Source organism: Macaca thibetana, chromosome 20, assembly GCF_024542745.1.
Source record: "Macaca thibetana thibetana isolate TM-01 chromosome 20, ASM2454274v1, whole genome shotgun sequence".
Taxonomy (NCBI): domain Eukaryota; kingdom Metazoa; phylum Chordata; class Mammalia; order Primates; family Cercopithecidae; genus Macaca; species Macaca thibetana.
In genome coordinates this window covers 72,359,354-72,383,806 of record NC_065597.1, presented here as the reverse complement: position 1 = coordinate 72,383,806, position 24,453 = coordinate 72,359,354, and the positions used below count along the sequence as shown (strand labels likewise).

General features: G+C 44.3%; 2 protein-coding genes and 1 pseudogene across 16 annotated transcripts in view; 2 read left to right on the top strand and 1 right to left on the bottom strand.

Annotated features, from left to right (window-relative positions):
- Positions 1 to 26: 26 nt before the first annotated feature.
- Positions 27 to 24,155, top strand: ZNF75A (zinc finger protein 75a). Of its 15 annotated transcripts, none has more exons than XM_050774319.1 (9): positions 70 to 158; positions 2,825 to 3,348; positions 6,208 to 6,403; positions 7,123 to 7,214; positions 7,505 to 7,631; positions 8,775 to 8,866; positions 9,210 to 9,336; positions 17,971 to 18,069; positions 23,667 to 24,155. In XM_050774319.1, exons 2-9 carry the CDS (start codon positions 2,941 to 2,943, stop codon positions 23,732 to 23,734), a joined length of 1,209 nt encoding a protein of 402 aa, XP_050630276.1. In that variant the 5' UTR covers positions 70 to 158; positions 2,825 to 2,940; the 3' UTR covers positions 23,735 to 24,155. The 15 variants fall into 15 exon arrangements, 13 of the variants coding, with proteins under 13 accessions (XP_050630279.1, XP_050630276.1, XP_050630277.1 ...); XM_050774320.1 differs by lacking the exons at positions 17,971 to 18,069; positions 23,667 to 24,155 and adding exons at positions 11,368 to 11,478; positions 14,887 to 15,067; XM_050774314.1 differs by lacking the exons at positions 17,971 to 18,069; positions 23,667 to 24,155 and adding exons at positions 11,368 to 11,478; positions 11,703 to 12,475.
- CLUAP1 (clusterin associated protein 1) overlaps positions 3,968 to 24,453 on the top strand; it is a 217,260-nt gene continuing 196,774 nt past the window's right edge. The window contains exon 1 of the mRNA XM_050774376.1: positions 3,968 to 3,979. The gene's annotated coding sequence lies outside the window, so the exon portion shown is untranslated. The remainder of the gene's footprint in view (positions 3,980 to 24,453) is intronic.
- Positions 18,548 to 23,552, bottom strand: LOC126945077 (60S ribosomal protein L7-like 1; annotated as a pseudogene).

The following is a 24,453-nucleotide window of genomic DNA, read 5'->3' as shown; positions in this document are numbered from 1 at the left end:
GCCGGCTCTCGGGCTCTGAGCCTGGACAGGGCAGCGGTAGGGCAGCACCGCTGTGGGACGGCGGTTGCGCGCCTCAGATCGGCAACCTTCCGCGCGGCGGCTTGAGTTTGAGCGTCAGAAAGCGAGGAGCGGCCTTCACGGAAGCCAGGCTGGCCAAGGTAACCGAGAAGCAGCTTCCCCTATGGCTTAGACCCTGAAGTCGCTGAAGCGGCGGCGGCCGCAGGGAGGCAGACATTTTCCGTAGGCGGCGGCCGCGGCGCTTCCGGGCCGCGCGGCTGGATCCTGAGGCGGGGCCCCCGTCGGGCTTGAGAAACCATTCTCTCCCTGCTTTTCGCAGCTATAGTCCAGAGGCGCGGCTGAAGCTCGCTGGGACACTGCCCGCTTGCCTAGTGCCCGCCGGCACGCCTGTCGCAGACACAAGCTGTGGCGAATCCGAGTGCTGGCAGGCAGCAGTGCCTGCAGCTCCTTTACCTCAGACCCTTTACCGCCTCCGCGGGCATTTCCGTGTCCGGCTGATGTTATGCGGTCGGTTGAGCCTCAGGGCTAGCGGCTTCTGCTGATGCAAAAACACAGGAAGTGTCTCTGTGCTTCCGGAGCCGGGGTGGGCAGCGGGGCGCTGGCCACTTCTTTGAATACCGGTGGCATCCTGGCCAGAATTTCGGTGCCGTTTCTGCTGGCTTACTTCAGGAAAAGTGAGGCTCACGGCTCTTCTCAGCCCCACTTAGAAGTCTAAATGACCTTCCGAGAAATGTAAAGTCAGCAAAAGTTTCACTTTCATCGTCACCAGCTCCTATTGGAGTTGATATTTCGTAGACATCAGCGACAAAAAGAAAATATGACTTGATATTTTGTAAATAAAATATCCTTTCTTACAACGTGATATTTTGTAAACAGACCAGTTGTGATTTTGTCCAGATCAAGTAAGCACAGTTAAAAATGCGTGTAGGCCTGGCGCGTTGGCTCGCGCCCGTAATCCCAGCAATTTAGGAGGCCAAGGTGGGTGGATCACGAGGTCAGGAGTTCGAGACTAACCTGGCCAAGGTGGTGAAACCCTGTCTCTAATAAAAATACAAAAATTACCCGGGCATGGTGGTGTGTTCCTGTAATCCCAACTATTCGGGAGGCTGAGGCAGGAGAATGACTTGAACCCGGGAGGTGGAAGTTGCAGTGAGCTGAGATCACGCCACTACACTCCAGCCTGGGTGACAGGGAGAGACTTCATCTCAAAAAAAAAAAAAAATTAATATAAATCATCTGCATGGCACGCTTTATGTGTCTTGCAAAGAAGAATGATGGGCATATTTTTGCTTACTTGGGAGACATGGTCTGAAAATAGTTTACTTTTTTACTTTCCTTCTGTAGTAACCCCTCCCCCCACTTTATCTGGGTTTCACTTACCCGCTGTCAACTGCGGTACAAAAAATATTAAATGGAAAACTCTAGAAATAAATAGTTCATAAGTTTTAACCCTTTTTTTTTTTTTTTTTTTGAGATGGAGTCTCGCTTTGCTGCCCGGGCTGGAGTGCCCTGGCGCGGTCTCAGCTGACTGCAACCTCTGCCTCCCGGATTCAAACAGTTCTCCTGCCTCATCCTCCTGGGTATCTGAGACTACAGGCACGCACCACCACACCTGGCTAATGTTTGTATTTTCAGTGAAGAAGGTTTCACCATATTGGCCGGGCTGGTCTTGAAGTCCTGATCTCAGGTGATCCACCCACGTTGGGCCTCCGAAAGTGCTGGGATTACAGGCATGAGCCACCACGCCCCGCCAGTTTTAAGTAACTTATTACAGTGTTTTATTGTTAATCTCTTATTGTATCTCATTTATAAATTAAACTATCATAGCCATGTATACATAGAGAAAATAGTAAAATGCAGTTAGATGCTGTTGGGGGTTTTAGGTATTCACAGAATGTACTGGAACTTACACCCTTTGGATAAGGGGGTACTACTGTATTTTGATCTCACTGTCTCAGCTCTTTTGCCAGTATTCCTACAATGGAAAATCTAAAATGTTGTTTTTTAAGGTGCCTTTATTTTTAGTTTTTAAATTAGAGAGACAGAGTCTTGCTCTAACTCCCAGGCCAGAGTGCAGTGATGAGGTCATGGCTCACTGCAACTTTGAATTCCTAGGCTCACGTGACTCTCCCACCTCAGCCTCCTGAACTAGAACTACTAGTGTGCTCTACCATCCTGGCTTTTTTTTTTTTTTTAATTTTGTGTTTTGTAGAAACGGGGTCTTGCTATGTTGCTCAGGCTGGTCTGAAACTCCTGGCTCAAGTGATCCTCCCACCTCGGTCTCCAAAAGTGCTGGGAATACAGGCATGAGCCACTGCACCTGGCCTAAAATGTTTTTAAAGTGAAGGCTTCCATCTTCACAAGAGGGTGAAGGGTCATAAAAGTTGTACTCCCCTTACTAAAGACAGACTGGGATGATCTGTTAAAATTTAAGAGAATCTCAGAATGTTTTCCTAATCTTATTTTCTCCTATTCTTTTCTTATGGGGAAGATGGGATAGGAGGCACACCAGTTAAATCCTTGGAAAATCCCAAAATACCTTTCAGCCAGTGGGTGCCAATTTTCTTACCCACCAACCTTTCCTAAATTGTTTTTCTTTTTATAAAAAAGACAGTTGTCCACTGACATTTGTCTGTTTTGTGCTGTGCTTGAGCTGAATAATAGAAAAGGAGAAAAACAAAGAACCTGCTAGTTGATTTTGAAGGGAAGACAGGACATCTTTTCTGTTCTTTTTTCTCATAAGTAGCAAGTGATGAGGGTCATGTGAGTTTCTTATTGATATGTACTTTTTTTTTCTTGTCCTCAGTGCTTTTAGGAAGAAGATCCTTTTATTGCTTTTGTACAAGACCAGACGGGATCTCATTTGTCAAACGTGGTACCAATTGGGTGTCTTAACATAGGAACAGAACTTCCTAGAGCAGAATGATGATGGTAGATCTGAAAGTGGCTGCATACTTGGACCCTCAGATCAGGGCTTTGTGGGAGACCAAGGGACCTGCAAGAGAGAGCTCCGGTCAGAGTAAAAAATCTCCTCAAATGGACAGTCTCGATCCTAAGAGCTCTTGCTGGCACTTCCGGAACTTCACTTATGATGAAGCAGCTGGACCTCGTGAGGCTGTCAGCAAACTTCAAGAATTATGTCATCTATGGCTGAGGCCAGAGATCCACTCAAAAGAGCAGATACTGGAACTGCTTGTGCTAGAGCAGTTCCTGACTATTCTGCCCAGGGAGACACAGACCCAGATGCAGAAGCACCATCCACAGAGCATTGAGGAGGCTGTGGTTCTGGTAGAACACTTGCAGAGGGAATCTGGTCAAACATGGAATGGGGTGAGAAGAAAGATTCCTGGCATGTACAGTGAAATAGGATGCAGGTGGATATAGTAGCGATGGTGGCAGTTAGTTGAGAAATTAGATGCATTAGGTCACTGTTTTTTTTTTTAGGACAGTTAAGGTGGGAGTTGAAACTACAGACCCACAGAAAAGTTCAGAGGTTTCAGAGATTGTGGCAGATACTTCCCTGGCCTTAGAGAAAGAGAGTTGCTTTTGCCCTCTTTGGAGCCAGGGTGAATTGAGGGTGATGGGCCTAGTCTGGCTTGGCCAAGGAGACAGGACTTAAGTACTTAGAAACAGAATAAAAGGTAATAAAGAGTCAGGGAGGCCGGGTGCAGTGGCTCACATCTGTAATCCCAGCACTTTGGGAGGCTGAGGTGGGTGGATCATCTGAGATCAGGAGTTCAAGACCAGCCTGGACAACATGGTGGAACCCTCTCTCTACAAAAATAAACAAATTAGCTGGGCATGACGACTGGTGCCTGTAATCCCAGCTATCCTGGAGGCTGAGGAGGGAGAATCATTTGAACCTGGGAGGTTGCAGTGAGCCAAGATCACGCCACTGCACTCCAGCCTGGGTGACATAGCAAGACTCCATCTCACGAAGAAAAAAAAAAAAGGGGGGGGCCGGGCACAGTGGCTCACACCTGTAATTCCAGCACTTTGAGAGGCCGAGGCAGGCAGATCCCCTGAGCCCAGCCTGGGCAACATGGTGAAACCCCATCTCTACAAAAAACATCAAAATTAGCCAGGCATGGTGGCACACACCTGTGGTCCCAGTTACTTGGGAGGCTGAGTCAGGAGAATCACCTGAGCCCAGGAGGTGGAGGTTGCAGTGAGCTGAGATCGCACCACTGCACTCCCTTGGGTGACAGAGTGAGACCCTGTCTTAAAAAAAAAAAAAAGGGGGCAGATCCACAAGGAGAACACAGGAAAACAAGGACATTTAAAGAAAAGGAGAAATTGCCGGGTTCGGTGGCTCATGCCTATATTTTGAACACTTTAGGGGTCGAGGTGGGAGGATCACTTGAGACCAGTCTTGGGAACATAGTGTGACCTTGTTGCTATGAAAAAAAAAAAGAAAACAAGCCAGGCTAATGGCACATGCCTGTAGTCCCAGTTTCACAAGACGCTGAGGTGAGAGGATTGCTTGACCCAGAAGTTTGACGCTGCAGTGAGTTGTTATTGCAGCATTGTACTCTGGCCTGAGCAACAGAGTGAGACCTTGTCTCTTAAAAAAAAAATGTTTTAGGCCGGGCACGGAGGCTCACACCTGTAATCCCAGCACTTTGGGAGGCTGAGGCGGATGGATCACAAGGTCAGGAGTTTGAAACTAGCCTGACTAACATGCTGAAACCCCGTCTCTACAAAAAATACATAAACTAGCTGGGCGTGGTGGCATGTGCCTGTAATGCCAGCTACTCAGAAGGCTGAGGCAGGAAAATTGCTTGAACCCAGGAGGCAGAGGTTGCAGTGAGCTGAGATCACACCACTGCATTCCAGCCTGGGCAACTGAGCGAGACTCCATCTCAAAAAAAAAATGTTTTTAAATATTAGGAAAAATCCAGCCTGGGCAACATGGTGAAGCTCTGTCGCTACAAAAAATACAAAAATTAGCTGGGCGTGGTGTCGTGTGCCTGTAGTCCCAGCTACTCGGGAGGCTGAGGTAGGAGGATCACCTGAGACTGCAGTGAGCCATGACTGCACCACTGTACTGCAGCCTGGGTGACAGAGTGAGACCCTGTCTCAAAAAAAAAAATAATAATAATAACTAGGGGAAGACTGCAAAAGAAAAGAAAACATAGAAAAAAGGGAAACAAAGATTTGGAAAAAAGAAAAATCCCAACAGAATAGCCAAGGAGAAGAAATGCACTGATGGGTAATGTCCTCCCTACAGTAGATGAAAGCCTCTACTGCCTTCCCTTAATGGTGGTTCCTTGGCTCTGCTAACAAGTAGGGAGCCAGGGTATGACTTTGGTGGGTGGCGACACATCTACTGACCTCAGGTCTGCTGGGAAGAATACAGGGCAGGACCTATGTACTGTGTCAAAATCATCTGGAGGTAGGTTGGAGCCACTCTTTCCCCTTTTTTCTCCATTCTGTCCCAATTCTCTGAAAACCTGTGGCTGTAGGCATAATCAGGCTGACAGGAAGACTTTTAAATTTCTTTGAATTTTAGTGAAAAGTAGAAGATAGAAAACCACAATTGTGGGTTTGAAGTCAAGAGAAAAAGCCTGACAAGACAGCATTAGAATGAGTGGCCTGCCCGGCCGGGCACAATGACTCACACCTGTAATCCCAGCACTTTTGGGAGGCCGAAGTGGGCAGATAATCTGAGGTCGGGAGTTCAAGAGCAGCTTGACCAATATGGAGAAACCCCATCTCTACTAAAAATGCAAAAGTTAGCCGGGCATGGTGGTGCATACCTGTAATCCCAGCTACTTGGAAGGCTGAGGCAGGAGAATCACCTGAACCTAGGGGGCAGAGGTTGTAGTGAGCCGAAATTATGCCACTGCACTCCAGCCTGGGCAACGAGCGAAACTCTTCACAAAACAAAAAAAAGATGAGTGGCCTGCCCAACCCTGCCAGTGGCCTGACCTAGACCATATACAGAGGAGTAGAAGCTGCTGTGTTGAAGGGCTGGCAGGAATCACGGTTTGTTTCCTTTTACCCTAGTTTTCTCCTATTTGTGTATAGACATTTGTGGAACATTGGTGGCCCAGTATCTTTAAGCCTTTGTCATTTTTTTTAGTGTCTTACACTACTGACAATGTGGGCTGTATACCTGTTGCTCTGCCTCCATCCCCACAAACCAAAAGTAAGTTCTGTGGTAACAAGGATGGGAATTATTTCTAGGTTGCAGTCCATGAGCTGGGAAAGGAGGCAGTGCTCTTGGGAGAAACAGCAGAGGCCTCAAGTTTCAGGCTGAAGTCAGCAGATTCCCAACCAGTGGACGTATCCCAAGATGAAGAATTTTGGAATACATACCAGGGTCTGCAAGAACAGCTCAGCAGGAATACTCATAAAGACACTGAGCCTGTGTATGAGAGGGGTAAGGAGCTTCATGATAATTTCCTTCTCCTGGGAGCTGTGATAATAGTTTATTCACCCAAAATGTCATAGGCATTTTTTGAATACTCTGCTCTGTGGATTTGTAAAACCAGCTTTGATGGCAACTATGATGTCCTTCCAGACAGCAGTAGAAATGCCAACTGTGGATGAAAGTGGGAGTTGGCCGAGGGAACAGAAATAGCTAAACCCCAGAACTCTTCTTGGTAATAACACATGAACTCTGTTCCTTAGAAAAGTGGAGAGGAAGGAAAGAAATAGAGTGAGAAGGCTTAGGGTCACCTCATCCTCATAAAATACAGAAGGAGTTGGGATCAGATGGGCTGTTAGTGGCAGAATGTGAAAACAATTGTGTACCAGGAAAAACATAATAAAAGACAAAAAACTTCATCTCCTACCATACGGTGGAGTCCCTGAGTACTTCATTTTAAGATATCAAATTTTGGTCTAACTCAGAAAAATATGAGAGGAAAAAGAGATTTCTCTTTTATTTCTCTGATGAAGACTGAGGAAATGGTTAATTGGGGAACTGGTTCTAGGGGCTGGTGGATATTTGGTTCTTATTTATGAAGAGACTGCTTCAGGCATCACATACACCACACGTGTAAAGGTGTCCTATCTGTACTTAGGATCAGTATTTTAGAAATGAGCTCAGGATTTTATAGATAAAAGAGATTTCTTCTGGCTCTTTTCCCCCCACAGCTGTGCCTACTCAACAGATTATAGCCTTTCCTGAGCAAACAAACACCAAAGACTGGACAGTGACACCTGAGCACGTCTTGCCTGAGTCCCAGGTGAGCTGTGCTTTCCAGCTGTTTAGGGCTACCTTTCTCTGCTATACACGATTCAAACTGTCCAGGAGGGGTTCAGAGGTGTGTTAGTCCCGGGTGTTCTCTGGGCAACTGGGTACCTCCCAGGCTGTGGGCTGACCCCTTGGCTCCTTTTTTTTCTGCCTTCTCACTTAAAAAAAATCATGTTCTGTTAATTCCTTTATCGCCTGGCCTAACGTGCAGTTCAGAGCCAGGTGGCTAGGCTGCTTCTGTATCGTGGCAGGTTCTGAGCTGAAGTCCATTCTCTTCTTTAGAGCTTGTTGACATTTGAAGAAGTGGCCATGTACTTTTCCCAGGAAGAATGGGAGTTATTGGATCCCACTCAGAAGGCCCTCTACAATGATGTAATGCAGGAAAACTATGAGACTGTCATCTCTCTAGGTAAAGATTTTCCCTTCCCTTTATGTAGTTGAGTACTCTATTCTTGGCTTACTGAGAAGGAACCCCAGTGAGGGGTGTCTCACTGTTCCAGGAGCTGGTTGATTCTCAACTAGATGGTGTAGGGGAGGGTGTAGGTAGTGTATCCAGATCACCTGGGGAGCTTTTTCCAAATGTACGTGCTGATTGCTTACCCTACATGGAGTTCTTAATCCCTTCCCTCTCTCTTCCACCAAACTTCCTCTTCCATGTCTTTCTTATCTCAGTAAGGGGCACAACCATTATCCAGTTGCTCAAGGCATACAAAGTAACAGTCGTCCTTTGTTCTGATCTTGTCATCATACCCCATTGTTAATTCATTAGCAAGTTTTCTTAGCTTTACTTTGACGTATCCTAACTCCAACCATGTCTCAGCTTCTTGCACTGTTAGCATCCTGGTGTAAGCCAGTGTCATCTTGAACCAGGCGTACATGAGTAGCTTTTTAACAGGGGCCCCTGCATCTCCTTGTGCCCTTACACAGTCTGTTTTCTATACAGAAGCTAGATTGATCTTTTAAAAACCTAATCAGATCATGACATTTCCTTGCCTCAAAAGCCTGTGGTCACTTACATTCAGAAAAAAAAAAAAAGTCTGATATTACCAGGGCTCCAGAACACTTTACAGTCTGGTTCCTGCTCACCTGTCTGCCCTCATCTGCTACTCAAGCCCTTGCTCAGTCCTTACCAGCCACTTAGCTGGTCTCCTTGCTGTTAGTTGAATTTGTCAAGTTCATTTTTACCCTCTTGTTTAATTTTATTTGGCACACTGGGCTTCCTGAGTACTTCATTTTCAAATTGACTACTTCTAAGTTTTGCTCAACTCAGAACAATTTATATCATGCGAGGGGGAAAAAAACCCATATATATATACATATCTCTTTTTATTAACTTGCCTCATGAAAACCGAGGATAATCATCTGGGGAACCGGTTCTAGGGGCTGGTAGACACTTGGTTCTAATTTACAAAGAACCAGGTGGTTACCATATACACTCTTAAAAAGGCGTCCTATCTTTCCAGAAAGAATCAGAATCTTCTGTATTTTAGAAATGAGCTACGGATGTTCATAGAAACAAGAGAAATGCCCTCTGGCTCTTTTCCACCCACAGCTTTGCCTGCTCAACAGATTTTAGTCTTTCCTGAGCAGACAAACACCAAAGACTGGACAGTGGCACCTGAGCTCCTCTTGCCTCAATCCCAGGTGAGCTGTGCTTTCCAGCAGTGTAGGGCTACCTCAGCATGACCTTGTCTGCCTTTCCCTGCTGCCCAAGACCCATACTGCCCAGCATGTGCCCTGAGGCATGTTAGCCCCAGAGGTTCTACCCTGGACAATTAGGCTTGGCCCAGAGGGAACTGGGTACCTCCTAGGCTGTTTGCTGACCCGTTGGCTCCTTTTTTTCTGCCTTCTGCCCTGCTTTTTTTTTTTTTTTTCCCTTAAATCGTGTTGTTAATTTCTTTAGCGCCTGGCCTACCATGCAGTTCATACCCAGTTAGGCTGCTTCTGCAGTGGCAAGTTTGGAGCTGAAGTCCATTCTCTTCTTTAGAACTTGTTGACATTTGAAGAAGTGGCCATATATTTTTCCCAGGAAGAATGGGAGTTACTGGAATACACTCAGAAGGCCCTCTACAATGATGTAATGCAGGAAAACTATGAGACTGTCATCTCTCTAGGTAAAGATTCTCCCCTCTTTTTGTGTAGAAGTTGAGTAATCTGTGCCCAGCTTACTGAGAATGAACCCCTGTGAGAGGGTCTCAGTGTTCCAGGAGCTGGTTGATTCTCAACTAGACAGTGTAGGGGAGGGTGTAGGTAGTGTATCCAGATCACTTGAGGAGCTTTTTCCAAATGTACATGCTCATTCCTTATCCTACGTGGAGATCTTGATCCCTTCCTTCCCTTTCCCCAAATCTTCTCCATCATGTTTTTCCCATCTGAGTAAGGGGCACCACCATTATCCAGTTGCTCAGGGCGAACAAAGTACTGTCATCTTTGTTTTTTTTTTTGAGACGGAGGCTTGCTCTGTCACCCAGGCTGGAGTGCAGTGGCGTGATCTCAGCTCACTGCAAGCTCTGCCTCCCGGGTTCACACCATTCTCCTGCCTCAGCCTCCCAAGTAGCTGGGACTACAGGCGCCCGCCACCATGCCCAACTAATATTTTTTGTATTTTTTTAGTAGAGTCAGGGTTTCACCATGTTAACCAGGATGGTCTCAATCTCCTGACCTTGTGATCTGCCTGCCTTGGCCTCCCAAAGTGCTGGGATTACAGGCATGAGCTACCGTGCCCAGCTAGTACTGTCATCTTTTACCCTGATCTTGCCATCATACCCCACTGTTAATTCATTAGCAAGTTTTCTTAACTCTACTTCGACATATCCTGACTGCAACCATGTTTCAGCTCCTTGCACTGCCAGCATCCTGATCTTAGCCAGTGTCATCTTGAAGCAGGTCAATGTCAGTAGCTTTCTAACAGGTCCCCTGCCTCCGCTCTTGTCCTCCCACAGTCTGTTTTCTACACAGAACCCCGATTGATTTTTTGAAAACATAATCAGATGGTTGCGTTTCCTTGCTTCAGAAGGCTGTGGTTACTTCTTACCATATTTGGAGAAAAATCTAAACTTCTTACCAAGGCCTCAGGACCCGCCATGGTCTGTTTACTATGGACTTCTTTGCACATGTGTCTTGCTACTGGTGTGCTTGTGCACTCAGTCCTCTTTAGCCACACTGGTCATCTTTCTGTTACTTGAACTCGCCAGGCTTATTTCCACTTTTCCTTTGCCTTGCATACTTTTCTGCCATGCGGCAAAACTCACTTTTAGGTTTCTGCTCAAGTATTACTTTCTCAAAGAGGTGTCCCACAGGACCTTATCTAAAATAGCTTCACAGGAGCAGAATCTTAAATACTGTTTACCATGATTTAGTTTTCTTTAAAACATTTGTCACTCCCTGACATTATTTTGTTTATTGATTGATTGTGCCACCCCTATACTATAATGTAAAGTCCATGAAATTAGGGGTCTTCTTCACTGCTATATCCCTAGCCCTCGAGCAGTGCCTAACACACCATAGCCACTCAGTACATGTTTGTTGAATGAATGAGTGACAGTTTCATATCTAGCAATCTGTAATTAGAGAAATTTCACGAAGTGATTTTGGTCTATTTCTTGTACCTGCATATGAACCAGTAATCTATAGGAATGGTAGAAATCTATCCTAGCTGAGGGCCTGTGGCTAAAGAATAAAGGCTAAATAAAAAGTAACTGTAATTATAATAGTAATCACTTGTGCTTATGATACTCAAGTCAGCATCCTTCACATTGGCTCCGCCATACCTGGTCTTATCCAGGCTGAGTCCTTCTAAAGAGTTAATAAGACCAGCTTATATTCCCTGCAACTTCTGGAGCTTGGTTCCCCCTTGGTTGGATATAGGGTATTGATGGCAAAAGAGGGAGAACGTGTACTGGATTCCCATTCCCTGTATCCTTTTCACTGATCCACCATAGGTTTATTTCTTAGTCTCTGCTTTGCATAGCTACCTATAAGTATAGCACAGTATAAACATGATACTAGATCTTGGAGTCTATCCATTTAACCATTTGGAGTAACAAATTGTAAAATGTCTTTGGTCATCCTGAAACAGTCTGGGATTAGTGGACCAATTCACTGTTAAGTTACCAGTCCTTGACCTCATTTTGTCCATTTGACAGCATTGTTTGTGCTCCCCAAACCTAAAGTGATCTCCTGTCTAGAGCAAGGGGAAGAGCCATGGGTTCAAGTATCCCCCGAGTTTAAGGATAGTGCCGGAAAATCTCCTACAGGTAAATATACCATGGGAAGTGGAGAAGTGTGCCTTGATATGAACTTTTGCAAGGGCTTAACATTTTAAGATTTTGTTCCTTTTTTTTAAAATCATTGAATTTTTCTTTTTATTTCTATGATTTTCTTGTTCTGGGATACAGATGGGTGATTATGTTTATTCCAACAGGGTTAAAGCTCAAAAATGACACTGAAAATCATCAGCCTGTATCTCTTTCTGACTTAGAAATACAAGCATCAACAGACATCATATCAAAAAAGGCCAAAGTAAAAGTTCCCCAGAAAACAGCAGGCAAAGAAAATCATTTTGATATTCACAGAGTGGGGAAATGGCACCAAGATTTTCCAGTGAAGAAAAGGAAGAAACTTTCAACCTGGAAACAAGAGCTGCTCAAACTTATGGATCGTCACAAGAAGGATTGTGCAAGAGAGAAGCCTTTTAAATGTCAGGAATGTGGGAAAACCTTCAGAGTTAGCTCTGACCTGATTAAGCACCAAAGAATTCACACTGAAGAGAAACCCTATAAATGTCAACAGTGTGATAAGAGGTTTAGGTGGAGTTCAGATCTTAATAAGCACTTAACAACACACCAAGGAATAAAACCATATAAATGTTCATGGTGTGGGAAAAGCTTCAGTCAAAATACAAATCTACATACACACCAAAGAACTCATACAGGAGAAAAGCCCTTCACATGTCATGAATGTGGAAAAAAATTCAGTCAGAACTCCCACCTTATTAAACACCGGAGAACCCACACAGGTGAGCAGCCATACACTTGCAGCATATGCAGGAGAAATTTCAGCAGGCGGTCAAGCCTTCTTAGACACCAGAAACTCCACCTGTGAAGAGAAGCTTGTCCAGTGTCCTCATTCTGAAGACATTCACCAAATGGAGCTTGACACTAAAACTTGTGTAAAACAGAAATCACAAACCTTGAAAAATTTTACATCAGAAAATGGCGGGGATAAACATATGTTTCACAGAAAATAATCAAGACGGCCGGGCGCGGTGGCTCAAGCCTATAATCCCAGCACTTTGGGAGGCCGAGGCGGGTGGATCACGAGGTCAGGAGATCGAGACTATCCTGGCTAACATGGTGAAACCCTGTCTCTACTAAAAATACAAAAAACTAGCTGGGCGTGGTGGCGGGCGCCTGTAGTCTCAGCTACTTGGGAGGCTGAGGCGGGAGAATGGCGTGAACCCGGGAGGCGGAGCTTGCAGTGAGCCGAGATCACGCCACTGCACTCCAGCCTGGGAGACACAGCGAGACTCCGTCTCAAAAAAAAAAAAAAAAAAAAAAAAAAAAAAAATCAAGACTTGGTCTGCAGCCACTCAGTAGTTTTCTGTGGTCACAGAAGTAAACATTGTTCGTTTTGCATTGATCTCTCCAGTCATTCTTGAACACATCCAATAGATACATTTGCAGCGTGGTCTTCCAAAATGAAAAGCAATAACATGCATGTTTAATTGCATACCATTCTCTTCACAGTAGCAGGCTTACTAATTTCAATAGTCTCATGAGGCAGAAATGAATTACAATGTAAAGTGTTCCAAGAATGAAATTGGATTTTCTTTCTTTTGTCATTGGACACGGTTTGCAAAGTTGAACATCATTTGAGTTCCTTCTTGAACTTTTTGGCAACTTCTGCTCTTGGATCCTGTTATCACAGTTTTCTACTGTGATGAAATCATGTTAACTTCACCACTAGGGAATCTTCAGATGAACTATTAATGCACTAACTTGTGCCTCTCTCATTGGTGATGTTTGGAAAACAGAAAACATCTCTAATGGAATCATGGGTAAACGGGTTGGAATTTGTAGCCATGGAATATAAGATGTAAAGAATTTTCTGCAATAAAAGAAACTAGACTTACAATGTCAGTAGGATAAAGCAGGTATAAAAATTCATACTTGGCCAAGGCCTGAAAGAAAATTAGTGGGAATTAAGATCAACTCAGAATTTTGTTTATTTACTTTTTAATTGGTTTTTCTTTGTTACTAAGAGACTTGGCCGGGCACGGTGGCTCACGCCCGTAATCCCAGCACTTTGGGAGGCCGAGGCAGGTGGATCACGAGGTCAGAAGATCGAGACTATCCTGGCTAACAAGGTGAAACCCTGTCTCTACTAAAAATAAAAAAAATTAGCCGGGTGTGGTGGCGGGCGCCTGTAGTCCCAGCTACTCAGGAGGCTGAGGCAGGAGAATGGCGTGAACCCGGGAGGCGGAGCTTGCAGTGAGCTGAGATCGCGCCACTGCACTCCAGCCTGGACGACCGAGTGAGACTCCGTCTCAAAAAAAAAAAGACTTAATGTTTGTATGGGAGTTGGAGTGTGTGTGCTGCAGACAGGATCCTGTGGCTCATTTGGCATGGAGACCTGGACATCTAGTCAGGAGGAGACGGTTCCCTAAATAAAGGGTTTGGGAACTGGTGCTGCGTGTTGGGCGAGGATGAGCAAATCCACATCCATGTTGTTTTGTCCTACACTGTAAGCTCTACCTGTCTTTGTTCTTTCCAGCACAGCATTTAACAGCAGCCTCAGGTGATTAATTTGATGGATTGCCAAAAGTCTGTATAGCCTATGGATTTTCTTACAACTTGCTTATTTAGGTACAGCAGTGACTCAGGTGCATTCCTTTTAGAGCTCTTAGGTATATCAGGAAAGGGGTTAAATAACTGACCTCTTCCAAACTGCTTATTTATTTATTTATTTATGTTGAGACAGAGTTTTGCTCTTATCGCCCAGGCTGGAGTGCAATGGTGTGATCTCAGCTCATTGCATCTTCCGCTTCCCAAATTCAAGTGATTCACCTGCCTCAGCCTCCAGAGTAGCTGGGATTACAGGCGCCTACCACCACGCCTGGCTAATTTTTTGTATTTTTAGTAGAGACGGGGTTTCACCATGTTGAGCAGGCTGGTCTTGAACTGCTGACCTCAAACGCCCACCTCGGCCTCCCAAAGTGCTGGGATTACATGCATGAGCCACCATGCCCAGCCTATACTAATTATTGTTTCTTAAGTACAGCCAACTCTGGAGCTCTGGTCTGCATAGCTCTTACCCAGCACATTCTTAACCTAAGACCTCCAGGATTCTGTTTCTTCTCCCAGATCATGTGTGGCTTTCTTTCTGGCACTACATTCATTCATTCTGGTCAATTTAATGAAGGCCTATGATGTGCCAGGCACTGTCCTATACTCTGAGGACACAGGAGTGGCCAAGAGACAAAATTGCATCCCCTCATGGAACTTGTAGTGAACAATAAAAAGAATGGTTTTTGCTTTCCTGCTCCTTGCACTAAGATGAGGTTATGAGACAGTTTTGGTCAATGAGTTGTGAGCAGAAGAAGCCTCACTTCTGGCTGAAGCTTTTCTTTTTTTTTTTTTCCTTCTTTTTTTTTCTGGTACAAGACCAGTGCTCTCCTTTCCTGCCTTAATCATGGAACCACATACAGTGAGAGGAGCCGTGAAATCAAAGCAGTCCAGAACACTGAGCCACTGCATGGAGGGCGGCTATTCCTGAGAGTCTCCAGACCGATAATGGACTTTGTGAGAACAAGAAATAAACATTCGTTCTATTAAACCACTGAGACATTGGTGTTGTGTGTTTCTGTACCATAACCTGGCCTATCTTTTTTTTTTTTTTTTTTTTTTTTTTTTGAGACGGAGTCTCGCTCTGTTGTCCAGGCTGGAGTGCAGTGGTGCAATCTTGGCTCTCTGCAAGCTCCACCTCCTGGGTTCACACCATTCTCCTGCCTCAGGCTCCCGAGTAGCTGGGACTACAGGTGCCCGCCACCACGCCTGGCTATTTTTTGTATTTTTTAGTAGAGACGGGGTTTCACCTTGTTAGCCAGGATGGTCTCCGTCTCCTGACCTCGTGATCTGCCCGCCTCGGCTTCCTAAAGTGCTGGGATTACAGGCGTGAGCCACCGCACCCAGCCAACCTGGCCAATCTTAATAGAGCTTAGAAAAGGGTAGTTGGGGGAGTGACTGTTCTGCTGGAGCTCTGAACCTTTCTATTTTCATTCTACCTAGCCTTTGACCCTCAAAAGAGATCTGGCTTCCCATGGATGCTAAACTGAGCTGATGCAACACTAATGGGACCACATAGGAGCTCCCAAGATTGTAGATGATAGGGAAGAAAGACATTGCTGTCTGGGACAAATCTTATGGGAGGTCAGTTCAAGGGGACAAGGCAACCCTCCTTCCCTATCTGGCCCACTTCCCTTATTCTTTGTCTCCCAGCACGTTGCCTCATGCACAAAACAGGCATTTCTATTGAATGGGCTGTGGTGGGGGGTAGGGATTGCCTCCCTCATATGAGTGCAGATTTCGAAGAATGGTTTGTTAACTACCTCTGTCGTATCTTCAGTGAGTTGTGCCTCAGAAAACAGATGAGATACAGGGCAAAAGCAAATTTGCCCAGATCAGTGTAGACAGTAAGGTGTCTTGTCTTCCTGGACTAAGGGATGATAGACAATTGGGGAGAAACTTGGGCAGGGAGGCAGGAGCAGGACAGTTCCAGTTGTGGAGTGAGAATCCTCCAGGGGGAAAGTCATAGCCAGTACTCAGCTGTTGCGCATAACATGATGTCTCATAACAACCTTCGAATTTGTGGGGTGGGGAGTGGAAGAAGGGTTTTCTGTAGCTTGAGATGAGACTGGATTACTAAAATGATACCAGATGATATGAGAACAGATTACTTATACCATGATATTAAAATCTATTGAGGCTTGCTTTAAAAATGAAATATGAGAAACACATAATCCTAGGTTTAGCCTTAAACATTAGTACTAAAGTTCTCACAAATATGTCCTCCATAAACCAGCAGGTGATTTCCAGGAAACAAGAAGGAAGCTTTATTTTAGCATGTTCAGATAGCAGCCTTACCATGGCTTCAAGGTTATATCCGAGAACTGTATCTTTGACCCCGTCTAGTCTCCTGACCTCTCCCCTGCACTAGTCTAAGTACAGTGCTGGGACCATCCCAGACCTAGAGTTCTCCCTGCCATTAAGCAGACTGGAACCTTGAGCTCACCTTGAGAACCTCAGATACATTTTATTTTTGAGACAAGGGTCTCACTCTGTTGCCCAGGTTGGGCTCACCACAGCCTCAATCTCCCAGGCTCAAGCAATCCTCCCACCTCAGCCTCCTGAGTATCTGGGACTCCAGGCATGTGCCACCATGCCTGGGTTATTATTTTTTTATTTTTAGTAGAGATGAGGTCTTGCTATGTTGCCCAGGTTGATCTTGAACTCCTAAGCTCAAGTGATCCTCCTGCCTTGGCCTCCCAAAGTACTGGGATTACAGGCATGAGCCACCATGCCCAACCGCAGATATCTTTTAACTTGAGGGAAAGAACAGAAGGGCTTAGAATCAAACTAAATCTCAAAACTAAAACTCCTAGGGTTTCTGTTAACTTTTGGAACTACTAAGAACAGCATTGAATGTCCCAGGTGAGTCTGTGGAAGAATGCCCAGCAGCCTCTTTTATCCAAATGGACAACTGGTAACAAAAGATTGGAGTTCATAAAGGATTTTCCAAATATTTGTTGAGTCATGCCACTGAAGCATTTACTCCTGCATTTCCTGGTTACTCCTACCTGTTATGTATAATGAAGGCTGCCCTGTTACTCTTCACTTAGAGGTTTTCTAGTGCATAAATACTTGCTGAAACTCTCCCCACATTCTTTCTGTGGACTGAATTCTCTGCTGTATAGACTGTCTGAAGTGCCCTCAAGTGGGAAACAAAGTTTTGCCCATACTTCGCGTTTTTACTGTTCGTCCCAGTAGAAATCCACCCAAACAAAAAGCATACTTTTGTTTCTGAATCTTTTCTACACTTGTCGCTTTTTCTTTCTTGTGTGGGTTCACTGGGGACCAAGGCGAGGGCACTGTTTGAAACATCAACCAAATTTGCTACGTGCCTAAGATTCCTTCATATATTAATCTTCCACTGGGCAATGGTAGATGGGCTGTACTGAAATGCCTTCTTCAGTCAAGCATCTGTAAGACTTTTCTCCTGTACAATTCACCCAAATCTGATAATGCATGTACTTTGCCTAAAGCAGTTCCTCTAGTCCTAATCCCTCCTGTGAAAGGAATTAAGCAAGCTACCTCTTGCATTGCATTTCAGATTTTCAGATTTAGAAAAACTATCTGAATCACTTTTCATTTCTGCCACAGTTTGGATAATGAATCTTGAGTTGCACCAATCTTAGTGCTAACATTAAAAATTAAGCTTTACAGTGTTTGGATACGATGCACCTTTTAGGAAAAACTAAGAAAGCTTACTGTTGAATTTTTTTTTTTTTTTGACAAGTTAACATTTATTTTTGGGCCTTTCTTCCTATGTGTATTTCAAGTCTTTTTCAAAACAAGTCCCCAGGAATCTGCAGATTCAATTATGTCCCCGGACTTGGTCGACTGCTCCAGGAGTCTTAGGGAGCCTTGTACAAATGCCAGAGTTACTCATTTACCAACATTAAACCCTAGGAGAGAAGATGCAACAAAGCAGAACTCCTTCAGCAGACAAGGCGGCAGCCAATGTAGAAAACGCTGGAATTTTTCCTTGGAACTGGACTGCGATGAGAGGTACTTGCCATGAACATAAGCTACTGTCTTTTCTTTAACCCTTCCTTTCCAGTTTTTGAAGATAAAGCAGGAAATAATCTCTGAAGATACTTGATAAAGAATCTCAAAAACAAACAAACAAACAAAAAAACACACATGCTTCCACTTCACTGATAAAAATTTACTGCAGTTTTGGCCAGGCGTGGTGGCTCACGCCTGTAATCCCAGCACTTTGGGAGGCCGAGGCGGACAGATCACCTGAGGTCAGGAGTTCGAGACCAGCCTCAACATGGAGAAACCCCGTCTCTACTAAAAATACAAAATTAGTTGGGTGTGGTGGTGCATGCCTGTTATCCCAGCTACTCGGGAGAGTGAAGCAGGAGAATTGCTTGCACCTGGGAGGCGGAGGTTGCGGTGAGCCGAGATCGTGCCATTGCACTCCAGCCTGGGCAACAAGAGCAAAACTCCATCTCAAAAAAATTTTTTTTTTTTTTTTACTGTAGTTTGGCACCTGGGTCTAGTTCAGCTGGCAGATGAGCTGATTGATGTGTTCACTCCAATAACCAGGTGTGCCCATCTCCTTGAGGAAGCCCACTGTATTTTTGGTAGCATGATGGGCCACTGAGAGGTGGAAAGGGCACAAGAACCGTGAGATCTCCTGGAAATGCTTCCCTGGGAAGGCAATTTCATGAATGAGGTCTTCCAAGCAAATGACACCAAACTTCCCCAGGTGCTCCTCAATCACTGTGTTGTCTGTCAGAGGGATGGTCTTATTCTTGACCTTGGCTTGTCCACGTTTCGGAATGAATTCCCAGACAGACTTCAGATTTGGAAATCCCCAGATCACATAAGTGTCCACTATATGCAGCAATTTTAGGTTCTGGGGGGTGACTTTTACAAAGACACCACTAAAAATTTTCTTTAGGCGAAGTCTTGCAGTGGTTCTCTGCACCAGTAAGTTCACGCCATTAATCCTTTTGATGCGTACAACAAAGGTCAAGGAATGTTTTTCTGGCAATTCCAAGACACGAGGTTTCACTTTAGTCATCTGAGACACACCTTGTCACGTTTCTGGAATCATGTAGGAATGATTCCAGTCGCTTAAACCTGAACCTTTTCCTTTCCACTGCTCCTTCTTTAAGTCTTCCTATTTTTCAGGAGATTTTTGTGGAACCAAAGGGATTTTTCTTTGCTCTTGCTCTGCCATCTTTCTGGTGTTGTGCTACTAATCCTTACTGTTGAATTTTTAAAACCAATAGATATACTTCCAACATAATTTTCACACTAAGCATTTGTCCATGATTTGTACAATCAACTGAATGATTTCAAAGCATTTGAAACAATCAAAAAGTAAAGGATCTTTACTGTTCACAAAGACAAAATTAAATATTTGTAACATTAGAAAAATTCCTTAAAAATTTAGTATCATAGGGAACAACAGCTTGTTACACAAAAGAGTTAGGAAAAACAAATTTTTTATTTTTTTGAGATGGAGTCTCGCCCTGTCGCTCAGGCTGGAGTGCAGCGGCTGATCTTGGCTCACTGCAAGCTCTACCTCCCGGGTTCACGCCATTCTCCTGTCTCAGCCTCCCGAGTAGCTGGGACTTACAGGCGCCCGCCACCACGCCTGGCTAATTTTTTTTTTTTGTATTTTTAGTAGAGATGGGGTTTCACCATGTTAGCCAGGATGGTCTTGATCTCCTGACCTCGTGATCCGCCCGTCTCAGCCTCCCAAAGTGCTGGGATTACAGGCATAAACCACCGTGCCCGGTCAAAAAAATTTATTTTATTTTATTTTTTTGGAGACAGAGTCTCACTCTGTTCCTCAGGCTGGAGTGCAATTGCCCGATCTTAGCTCACTGCAACCTCTACCTCCCCAGTTCAAGCAATTATCGGGCCTCAAGCTTCCCAAGTAGCTGGGACCACAAGTGTCAACCACCACACCTGGCTAATTTTTTGTATTTTAATAGAGACAGGGTTTCACCATGTTGCCCAGGCTGGTCTTGAACTCCTGAGCTCAGGCAATTCACCTGCATAGCAGAGTTAATAGATTGGCAAAGGCCATTGAGTTGAGGAAAGCACATTATGCTGCGTCAGGCTCATGTTCTGAGACCAAATCAAAGTACTCACTCTACCGAATTGATCAAGCAATCATGAGAAAAATATCTAACTAAACTGCTGAGTGTTGTAATGGATTTCTCTCTGTGTATGTTTGTTTTATATATATTTTAGAGATGGGAGTTTTGCTCTGTTACTCAGGCTGGCCTTGAACTCCTGGACTCAAGTGATCCTCCTGCCTAAACCTCCCAAAGTCTGGGACTACAGGTGCATGCCATCACACCTCGCTCCTACACAGATACATATATATACTATATACCTACATATACATATATATGCTTACCTCAAATATATTGCAGGTTTGGTTCCAGGCCCATGCGATGATATGAATATCACAGTGAAGTGAGTTACATAAATTTTTTGGTTTTCCAGTACATATAAAAGTTATGTTTACACTGTACTGTAGTCTTTTTTATTTTTCAATTTTGTATTGTATTGTATTATATTGTATGTTTTGAGGCAGAGCCTCACTGTCACCTAGACTGGAGTGCAGTGGCATCTCAGTTCTCTGCAACCTCTGCCTTCCAGGTTCAAGTGATTCTTTTGCCTCAGCCTCTGAAGTAGCTGGGATTACAGGCACCTGCCACCATGCCCAGCTAATTTTTGTACTTTTAGTAGAGATGGGGTTTTACCATGTTGGCCAGGCTGGTCTTGAACTCCTGGCCTCAACTGATAAGCCTCCCTCAGCCTCCCAAAGTGCTGGGATTACAGGCATGAGCTACCATGCCCGGCCTATTTACTTATTTTTTAATAGAGATGGGGTCTCAATATGTTGCCCAGGCTGGTCTGAAACTCCTGGGCTTAAGTGATCCTCCTGCCTTGGCTTCCCAAAGTGCTGGTATTACAAATGTGAGCCATCACGCCTGGCCTGTAGTATAGTCTTTAAATGTGCAATTGCATTATGTCTAAAAAAATCAATGCATATATACCTTAATTTAAAAATATTGGCATAGGCCGGGCACGGTGGCTCAAGCCTGTAATCCCAGCACTTTGGGAGGCCGAGATGGGCGGATCACGAGGTCAGGAGATCGAGACCATCCTGGCTAACACGGTGAAACCCCGTCTCTACTAAGAAATACAAAAAATAGTCGGGCGAGGTGGCAGCGCCTGTAGTCCCAGCTACTCGGGAGGCTGAGGCCGGAGAATGGCGTGAACCCGGGAGGCGGAGCTTGCAGTGAGCTGAGATCCGGCCACTGCACTCCAGCCTGGGCTACAGAGCGAGACTCCGTCTCAAAAAAAATAAATAAATAAAATAAAAATATTGGCATGGAGACACGAAGTGAGCATGTGCTGTTGGAAAAATGGTAACGATAGACTTGCTCAACACAGGCTTGCCACAAACCTTCAATTCATAAAAAATACAGTATCTGTGAAGTGCCATAAAGTAAGGTACAATAAAATAAGTTATGCCTGTACATTAATACGTATGTGAATACACTCTATGGATACCTATATTTCATATAGATAGATATCTTAAGTGTATATATTGTTAAATATTAAGACATTTTTCATTACGTTTTTGCTTTGTTGGTGTAAAAGGGAAAAAATGTAAAAATATAAAATATTTCTCAAATTGCCACGCTAAATGAGGCATGTAGGTACCTGATGTGAGTATTAGTGATGGAGATTATCTCCAAAGCATGGAGATATTATACTGCAAGAGTACTCAAGTGCATTCTTTTTTTTTTTTTTTTTTTGAGACAGAGTCTCACTCTGTTGCCCAGGCTGGAGTGCAGTGGCGCGATCTTGGCTCACTGCAAGCTGTGCCTGCTGGGTGCAAGTGATTCTCCTGCCTCAGTCTCCTGAGTAGCTGGGATTACAGGTGCGCCCTACCACGCCCGGCTTATGTTTTTATTTTTAGTAGAGACAGGGTTTCATCACGTTGGTCAGGCTGGTCTTAAACTCCAGATCTCTTGATCGGCCCACCTCGGCCTCCCAAAGTGCTGGGATTACAGGCGTGAGCCACCGTGCCTGGCTCAAGTGCATTCTTATCATGACAGCCTGGGATGCCCAGAACAAACCCAGCACTCGCCCTACACCAGGCAAAATGATGCCTTTCTTCCAGGAGTAAATACACTCTCCAAAATGAAGCACATTGCACTTTCAAAACCATTCCCATCCACACCAGACACTGCCTTAAGGAAATGTTCCACCTCTACAGACTATCTAGGTCCTTGATCTCTGACCACAGCTTCACACCTCTATTGCAGTTTTAGAAGATATGGTTCAATGCCCTCTGTTCTATTCTACTAGAAGCTTTACACATGGGGAGTGTAGCAGACATTTGTTGATGGCCTCCTAACATCCATTTCACCCTTTTTCCTTTCCATCAATCCTGATTCCATTTGGAGATCTGAGAGGTTCCTGATCCTGGTTTCCAGGAATGGAGAATGTGACCTAACCTCAGTAAGAGAAAGATTCTACCTCCTTGATTAGACAATGGCTCAGGGTTAGGCATATGGCCTTAAGCTGGTCCTGTTGGGAGTTTTCTTGGAGATGCTAGAACAAATCCAGCTTTTGCCGGATGACGCATGTAATCCAGTACCTGTTCACAATCTTCTTGAAACTGGGAGATATATGATCCTTAGCATGAAACCAACATCATAGAAAACAGAACAGAGTGATAGAAATTCAGTCCTTGGTAACATCATTGAGCTATAGGATCAAGCATCACCTGATACCTAGAACTGCCCAGTACTTTTCAGCTACATGAATCTATACATTCCCTTTATTGTTTAAGCCAATGTGAATTGGGGATTCTGTTAATTGTAACTGAAAGAATTCTAATAAATACATAGAGTAATAACTGATTTAAAATAATATATATAGGAAATGGACAATCCTTTTCTATGTACCCACTTAGAGGTTTTTCTTTTTTTTTTTTTTTTTTTTTTTTTTTTTTTTTTTTTGAGACGGAGTCTCGCTCTGTCACCCAGGCTGGAGTGCTGTGGCCGGATCTCAGCTCACTGCAAGCTCCGCCTCCCGGGTTCCCGCCATTCTCCTGCCTCAGCCTCCCGAGTAGCTGGGACTACAGGCGCCCGCCACCTCGCCCGGCTAGTTTTTTTTTTTGTATTTTTTAGTAGAGACGGGGTTTCACCGTGTTAGCCAGGATGGTCTCGATCTCCTGACCTCGTGATCCGCCCGTCTCGGCCTCCCAAAGTGCTGGGATTACAGGCTTGAGCCACCGCGCCCGGCGAGGTTTTTCTTATGGAAGTTATCAAACATATATAAATATAAAGAGACTAGTATAATGAACCCCCTTCAGGCCTTAAAAATCACCAACATTTTCCCAATCTTGTTTCATTTATCCCCTCCAGATTTTTTATTTTTTGCTTTTAGAGGGTTGTTGGTTTGCTTTGGAGTATTTTAAAGTACATCTCAGACATTCTAACGTTTTACCCATAAATAGTTCAGTTTGTAAGAGATAAGTCTTGACAATCTCTGCCCTAAACCATCTTTGAGGAACAGTTCCCACTCAGTGGAGGACCTCTCTCCCATAGGAGCAAAGCTCATCGAAAACACGGGAGCTGCCTTTCCCTTCCCCAGAGGGCGACCAAAACTTTACTGACAACTTCTCAAGATGGCTTTGTAAGAGGACCCTCTTGACCTCCTCCCTGGAGCATCCATTTATGAGAACACCAGGCATCCCAGATGCCTCATAATGAGAGTGGTCTGGAAGGGATACTAGATACCTGTAATGATCCCTGGAGCAACTTATTAATAACTTGAAACTAAGTGATCTACTCTTGCACTTTTAACAAGCCCCAGAGTGCTTCATTCATTAAGAGTTCAGTGGCATCAGTTAATTGTCGGTTTCCAGAAAGCCTACTGAACAAGAAACTAATAATAATTATACTGGGCATCTCCCCAGGAGTTCAAAGTGCCCTCAGAAGACTTTCTCATTTACTCACTTGCATTGGCTTTAATTTCTTTTTCTTGAAACAATGTGTAAATAAATATTCAAAGCATTAAAATTTCATTATAGTTCACCTCCCTCTTAGTGTACTTGCTTGATTTTATTTTGTTTTAATTAGCATTTGACCATCCCATTTGGGTAACTTCTAAGAAGAAAAATGACCTCAAAATTTAATATCCCTATTCTACTTTCTTCCTCATTTGTTATCATGCTTCCTTGTAATGAGGAATTTTCTCTCCTTTCCCTTGGTTAGTGTTCCTTCCTTACCTTGATCCTCTGTCTGGAGTTTTTCTAAAGTAGTTACTCTATACTTTAACACCCAATGTCCTGATAGTCAAGAAGTGTGCTACAAACTGCTGCGAAAGATCCTT

Coding starts and splice junctions, on each gene's coding strand:
- ZNF75A (XM_050774313.1), top strand. CDS start 2,941: ATGATGATGGTAGATCTGAAAGTGGCTGCATACTTGGACCCTCAGATC. Junction 3,349..6,207: donor CTGGTCAAACATGGAATGGG/GTGAGAAGAAAG, acceptor AATTATTTCTAG/GTTGCAGTCCATGAGCTGGG. Junction 8,867..9,209: donor TCCTCTTGCCTCAATCCCAG/GTGAGCTGTGCT, acceptor TCTCTTCTTTAG/AACTTGTTGACATTTGAAGA.